This window comes from Thalia democratica, chromosome 4, assembly GCF_965202585.1.
Source record: "Thalia democratica chromosome 4, ktThaDemo2.hap1.1, whole genome shotgun sequence".
Classification (NCBI taxonomy): Eukaryota; Metazoa; Chordata; class Thaliacea; order Salpida; family Salpidae; genus Thalia; species Thalia democratica.
Genome location: NC_139168.1, coordinates 83065232 through 83072721, shown reverse-complemented (window position 1 = coordinate 83072721; position 7490 = coordinate 83065232). Strand labels below are relative to the sequence as shown.

The following is a 7490-nucleotide window of genomic DNA, read 5'->3' as shown; positions in this document are numbered from 1 at the left end:
AGAAAATTTGTTAATTAGTTAGTTCAATAAAATTAATACCTGTTTATACTGTAGGTACGCTAAATCAAATGTTTTAAAATAATTAATGCTAGATTACTTTAATAAAATACCTTATTAGTAATTAATAAGTCTTTTACACGGTTGCCACTTTCAAAGCAAAAATGTCAGAACTATACTAAAAGTTTACTAAAAGTTAAAATATCTAAAAACTTTCTGTTTATTAAGCTTAAATACAAAACTAAAATATCATAATTATAAAAAAGTACAATATGTTAATAGACAAAAAAATACAATTAGTAAACTACACTACAGTCATAAAAACTATTCTGAAAATTCGAAGATTTATTCAAAGTGTTTAAAATAAAAGTTTCAGATACACCTGAGTTTAATAAAAGTTTCTTAAACAGCTTTAACCTAGTCTAAATTAAAAAACAAATTCTAAACTAACCTGTTTGTTTGGCAATCGTGTTTAGAATAAAGTTCACAAAATAAAGAAATACGGAAGTTTATTAGCAGTGAATTAGTTATATAAATAAAGCAGATTATTATTAATCTTGAATGAACAATTAAGTTTTTAAACATTTTTAACAAATGTATAAAAGTTTATTAAACTTTTAATGAATTAGAAAAACTTATTTTTATTGATCATTATAGCATTCTTTATCTGCAATAAAAATATTGCATCTAAAAAGACCAAACTTGAATTATAAGACGAGCTATTAGAACTATAATACGTTAGTTTGGAGTTATTGCAAAAAGCGAAAAAATAAAACAAATGGCTTAAGTCAGGTTCAACAACGCACATGATTATTTTGAGTAACTACAGTCTGATCAAAAAAACTGTGAAGGCAAGTTATAAAGTAGCAAAAGTAATTAATAAAAAAAGATACCACTTAAAGTCTAAAACTTAATTGAATAATTTGTGTTGGGGTTAGTAAAATATTTTTGTTTATTTCTCAATATCAACAAGAAGACGTGTTTAGAAAATGTCTGAAGACTATAAAGCCGCATATACAAAATTAGAACTAAATCAATTTGTTAAGATGTTAGAACTCATACAACAGACATTGCTCATTTTAGAATTTTTGTTATAGGTGGTTTTACTAATTTTGACATTTTAGAAGTATATAATTAAGTGAAAAGCAAAAAAAAAAACTATTTTAAAAAATATAGAAAAATTTAAAAAATACTGTAAAGCTACTTGATATGTGTTTTTTAATAAAAAATATTTATGTCGTAGATTTTTTGTTTCAAATCGAAAGTTTATTACTTCACATGTAAAAATTGTTTAAAATTCAAGGTTTTTTCGATAATTCTCAAATTCAAGGCTTTTACAGATCTTTTAGGCATAAATTGTCAAATTCCAAGCTTTTCCAGGATTTTTTGTCAACACTTATACGTATACAATTAATATAAATAATAATTCAAATTATACCAGCTGTAAGATTTAAAATCTAAAGTATATTTCAATTCAATCCAACACTAAGCATTGTGCAAAATATACATCATAAATTTAATTTACCACTCTTTAAAGCAAAAAAGTCAGTCCGATTGACCAAAACTAGCCTGATATTTTAGCATACAAAAAGCAATTCAAGCCAAAAACTGAAAAATTATTAAATTGGCCTGATATTTGAATCTTCAAATAGTCATAGTCTGAGTGCGTGGCAATTTTTTTTTGTTTATTTGATCGAATTTGAACTATTTTGATTAAAAATGTACAAACTTAATAATTTCCATATCTCAATCTAGTTTGTATTAAATAGGTAGTTCCAAGAAACAGCAACTGTTTATATTAGTAAGCAACGCACAAAAATTATTTTGCCAAAAAACAATGTTTATAAAATCAAAAAGTATACCTAACAAATACTTTTTTAGTTTATGTCACGTATATATATATATATATATTTTTTTTAATGTGTCTGTACACACTAAGATATTGCATGTAGAAACAATAATGTTAGAAAACTATGCATAAACTTAATTTTATCTAGTTAAGTATTAAATAAAAAGTGGTTTAAAATATGAGCATCTTTGTTCGTTGGTGTGCATATGATTTTATTTAAAATGCGATAAAAACTTCTAAAAAATCAAAGGTGTCAAAACCAAAATAAGGTTAACGTTATTTCTTACTATTGTTATTGTTATTTTAAATGTTTTTGTGCACACTAGAATATAAAATTTAGTAATAAAACATCTGTATAAGAAACTTAGGTATAAAAAACATGTAAAAAAATCTAAACTGTAAAGAAATGACATCAAAGTTAATTACTGTGCGTTACTTTTGTACAAAACATATAACATTTGCATTTAATTTTTAGCAAATAGGTATTGTATAAATATCTTACTAATTCAAAGCACTTTTTACACTCTATTTTTAGAAAATAGTTTGATGTTATAAGAATAAAGTTATTATGAAATTGAGAAAAAAACCTGGTGGAATGCTCACCTGTCTTTTTCACATTTTTAAGCTAAATCATTGAAGTCTTTTAATTCTTTCAAAATGTTATATAGGAACTTGAAACAAAAAAAGATCAAAAAAATTTAACTTAAAATATATTTTTGCCAAGCGGGCCACTTTTACATGCTCGCGCGCCGAAAAATTTTCTTTTGCGGGCCACATTCCATTCAAAAAACTAACGTGCTCGCGGGCCGCAGATTTACCCTTTGCGGGCCGCATTTGGCCCGCGGGCCAAAGTTTACTGACCCCTGATGTAGGCAAAAGAAATTAACTATAGTGTTGCTTTGTTTACTTAATGCTCCTTTTTGTTTATATGTTTGTATTTAATCAGCTTTAATTCTTAGTATTTTAATGAGGTTTGTGTAATAGGAAATATGGGGTAAATCACGTTTTACACAGTTTGATCTTCTTTTATAAAAGTTTACCTAAGCTACAAGATGCTTTTTACTACTTGAAAACGAAAATAGTATTTGAGATATAGCAGGTCAAAGTTTAAGGCAAAAACAGGTTCGTTACGATTAGTATACTTAAATTATAACTATTATGCAATTAGTATGATTTGTTTATTTATGTGTACTAACTAAGACATCTTCTTTCATATTATCTACCAAGTTTCAACAAAAGTCTTATTTTTTCCGCTCTATTATCAACAAAACTTATTTTTAATCTCAGCCTACAGAGTTTAATTATCTTAAAAATAATAAAACTATTTAACAATATTGATTGGACGTTTTTTTGTTGCTTTTTGTTTTATTTTTAGCCTTTCGCTAAATAAAAACATTGTACGAAAAATATGTAAGTTACTTTAAATCTTAGCTTACTAAACGTCATCAAAAATAAGTTGGAAAATGACTGTTTCAATAAGAAGTTGAAAATAAGAGTTTAAAACTTTAGTTACATAAAACAGCAAGCTAGTTAAAATAAAATTTGTTCTCATTTTCTCGTTAATTTACGTTTATAACTTTAGTTGCAAACTGTATTATTACTGTAATATTCATTAGTAAACAAAAATTAGTATTGCAGCATTATTATAAGCATTGCTGCCTTTTGAATTTAACAGGTGTCAAAATAAACCTAAAATTTAAATATAATATTTTAATTTTTATGTATATATATTTTTTATTTTGATTAAATTTATTAATCTTAGAAATAATTAGAAATCAATTTAAAGGTAATTTAACATAAAATAATCCATATTGTTGTTTGGAAAGTATGATGTTTAAAAGTTTTTTCTTGTACTTATATAATAAACAATGAACTTCACCGCACGACCAACAACCGTTTAGTGTTTCTTACACTTATGAAACATTTTTTTTTATATAAAAAAAGATAACTTAAACTAAAACTTTTGAAGAGTAGTTAAACACTTTTCACAAATAAACAAAATATTTGAAAGAAAAATTAAATATTTTTAGAAGTTTTAATTTTTGAAATCATTAGTTTCGATAAATGTATAATATTGGTATCAAATATAAACAATGTAAAATGTACTTTGTTATCAAAAAAAATGTACCAAATATCTTTTGATACTTCTTGATAAGCTACTATCAAGTGATAGATTATACAAGAGACATACAATTATGACTTAAACTAAGGACAAGTTCCAGCTTTCTGTAAAACTTTTGGTTTTAGTCAGATTTCTTTAAATTAAAAGGAAGTAAACTAGGTAAATTATTTAAAAAGATGGCACGATACTACTTAATTTATAATTTTGTTGAAACTTAAAAATAATTAAGTTAATTGTAAAATTGTACTGACTGTAAATAAAACAGTTCTATACTTTCTACAAGTTGATAAATTTTTAACTGAATTATCATTCATAAAGTATCATTTAAAATACTTAAAATGGAAATAAAACTACTTGTTTTTTAAGCCATGTATGTTCGATATCATTAACATAAACAGACTATTTTTAATCAAGTTTCTTTTTATACATCTTAAACTACTAAATACACACCTTTTATTATTCTTTATCTTTATTTTTCTAAGTTTTTGACGACGTTAAAATTATTACTTTTAAATAAATTTAAAATCCCCTTCGGCAGTGCACAGCTATTGGCGGCTCATAATGTAAGCTCCATAGTTTTCCGAAGTACTCTTGATAGTTTGGTAGAATGCTGCCTACTTGAAAAAAGAGTCTCAACGTCATTTCTGCGTCTCTACCGGCATTGTGGGCCTGGTTTGCTGGCAATCCGAAACTTTTCACGATTCTCGACAGCCCCCATCTGCTGAAATGTCGAAATGAAGGTACGTGCGTCACAATGTACTTCAGGTCGACGTTTGTTTTAAAATGTTGGCTCACTAATCTGTTGAAAATATCTCATATAAAAAGTTGTCTAAACTGTAACATTATGCATTATTAAGATATATTAAAAATGGTTGTTTTCGGTCAGGTAAAATTATTGCAAAGAAATTGATGCGTATTAGGGTTAATAATTTAACTACAATCTGCTTTTGCAATATCTTAAAACAAAATATCATAATATAATGGTTAAACAAACCTCTTAAATCCAGTGAGCTCTTTCGGCAGATTTGTCTTTCTGTAATGTTTTATGATGTAGGCCAGGTCTTTACATCTGAAACAGACAATAGTATTAATTTACGTTTGCTCGATTCAATTTTTTCTATATTTATTACATATTAATTAACATGGTAAAGTTATTTCTACTCTTATCTACACTTACATCGATTATTGATTTTTTATGATGAGTAGATTTTTATTTTATGTAAGAATAGCATTATACAAATCCCTTCATTTTTTGAATAAAAATAATTTGTGTTAGCTAACACCTATACTTTTGAAAGATATTGTATAACAAAACATAACGAAAAGTCGTAATTTAAAATTTGCAAGTTATAAACCTTACTTTTATTATTTTACAAAAATAAACTAAAGTCTTACCCTTGAAAAGTAACCCATGTGATGCCTTGATCCCAGAAAAGTCCTTTAAGACCTTTTACCACGTCTATCTGTTTGCAACCGTACTTTCTGTGTCCATCAAAATCTGTGCCATGTTCTTTTAAGTATTTTATGGAAGCTGGATTTGCTACATCTGTCTTTTCATCAAATTTCATATTGAAGGTAAAGGTGTGGTCTATAGGCTGTTGTCCATTATATGAACAAAAAGACAAACCTAAATTTGATATACCCCATTATAGTATTTTATAAGTGTACAAAATTAATTAATATTAAAATTGAAGAGGCATATATAGTGTTGTAGAAGAAGAAAATACTAAATTTTAGTATATTTATGGTTGGAGTATACTTTGTCTAAATACTATTATATGAATAAAGAAGCAATTAAATCTTTGTGAAAACTGTTTCACCTAACATTTTCTGCACGATAATAATTTCTAGCTATGCAACAAAAATTATAACTTTAAAATTTGCATTAAAAACAAGAAAAAAATTCTAAATATAACTATCTCACGAACCTAATGAAATCATTTTTGTGCAGTCTACGTTTTTCTTTAGTACTTCGTAAGCCTTATTTGTTTTTGTCTCATTACGCCAGTAATCATTACTTCCGTGTAGATCTCCAGGGAATTCAGTATCAATCGCAACTACTTTGTGGGTTCTTGAAATTTCACATACTCTTTTGAGCATTTGTTTCATGTTGTATTGCCAAACTTCAGTATAGCCGCCAGTATTAATAACATTGTTGTTTGCTCCATTATAACTCATTTTATTCATTTTTAGATACACTCTGTAACAAATATACTGTTATTTTTAGTAAACTTTTGTCATTGAAGGTGTTTAAAGCCTATAGGACTAAAATAACTTTGGTAAAATAAATTAAAATGTTAACTTATTTATCTTATAAACACTAAAACACTTGTACAAATATAATTTATACACCTAAACTCAATCAACAAAATTTTCGTTTTTGGTTGAAAATATAAGATAATTAAATGTTAAATATAAAATAACTTTTCAGTAAGGATTGAAAACGAAATATTTTACTTTTTTTTATCATTTGTAAACTATATGCAATGAAATTCTAAACAACAAACAAATGTAAGGTTATAGTATGTTTTACACCCACATTACAAACCCTAATTTATACTTAATTTGATCAAACTAATACTGATATTAATAAATACTTAGAGCTGATATATATAAACTTGGCTTCATAATTAATGAACACATTGTATTGAAGAATCGTTGTCAAGACATAAAAAATTAAAAAACCATGAGAAACAAAAAAAAATGCTTTAAAAACTATTTAGAATGTTTTTAAAACCATTAAATAAAATTTAAATCTAAAATAATTTTACTTTTGTAAATTTAAAATTTAAATAAAATTAAGTGCTATAAACTAAACTACAAAAATACTTATAAGAAGAAAACATTCTTAAATAAAAGCTTTATACAAATTCATCAAACAATATAAATTTCTATTCTGTAATAACATGTTTACTGTAGCTAGCTGTGACTAAAATGAATTACCTCTCCAACTAATGTGTTTATATATGGCAGTAGTATGGAAAAGCAAACTTGCATCAGTAAAACACGTGACCTTGCTTTCTCTTAAACGCTTGAATGAACAAAAACTTTAATTTATAAATATTTACTTAATTTAAACAGTTAACAAGTGAAGTTTGATATCTTGCTTTAATGCTACTTTATAAAGTCGGCTTGGTATCAGAAGTAGATCCTAACTTTTATGCACTTATAATATTTTTCAATAGTTTTAATACTTTATACACAATCTTTGAGTTATAATAAAAAATGAATTTATTTTGTACTACGATGATTCTATAATAGATGGACTGAAACCCTTATTAAATTTATTAGTTTTAAGTTACCACTAGTCTTACTAAAAAATAAAAACTTAATTATATAAATGAAATTAAATGTGTCTTTTTTTAAATTAATTTAAACTAACTTTCAAAAGCTTTTAAAAACATTTACAAATATATAATACTTATTTATCATATTTAAAATATTTCTCGCACAAACTAAACCTTACTTATTTGTTTATAACTGACACTTTCCCATTTCTCTCAAGTTCTTAATATTGGTTAA

General features: G+C 25.4%; 1 protein-coding gene across 1 annotated transcript; it reads right to left on the bottom strand.

The window, feature by feature from the left end:
• Window positions 1-4487: 4487 nt before the first annotated feature.
• LOC145833695 (uncharacterized) lies at window positions 4488-6146 on the bottom strand. The gene is made up of 4 exons (XM_082940843.1): window positions 5897-6146; window positions 5364-5595; window positions 4963-5037; window positions 4488-4767 (listed from the first exon to the last, which is right to left on the bottom strand). Exons 1-4 carry the CDS (start codon window positions 6144-6146, stop codon window positions 4488-4490), a joined length of 837 nt encoding a protein of 278 aa, XP_082796969.1.
• Window positions 6147-7490: the final 1344 nt, after the last annotated feature.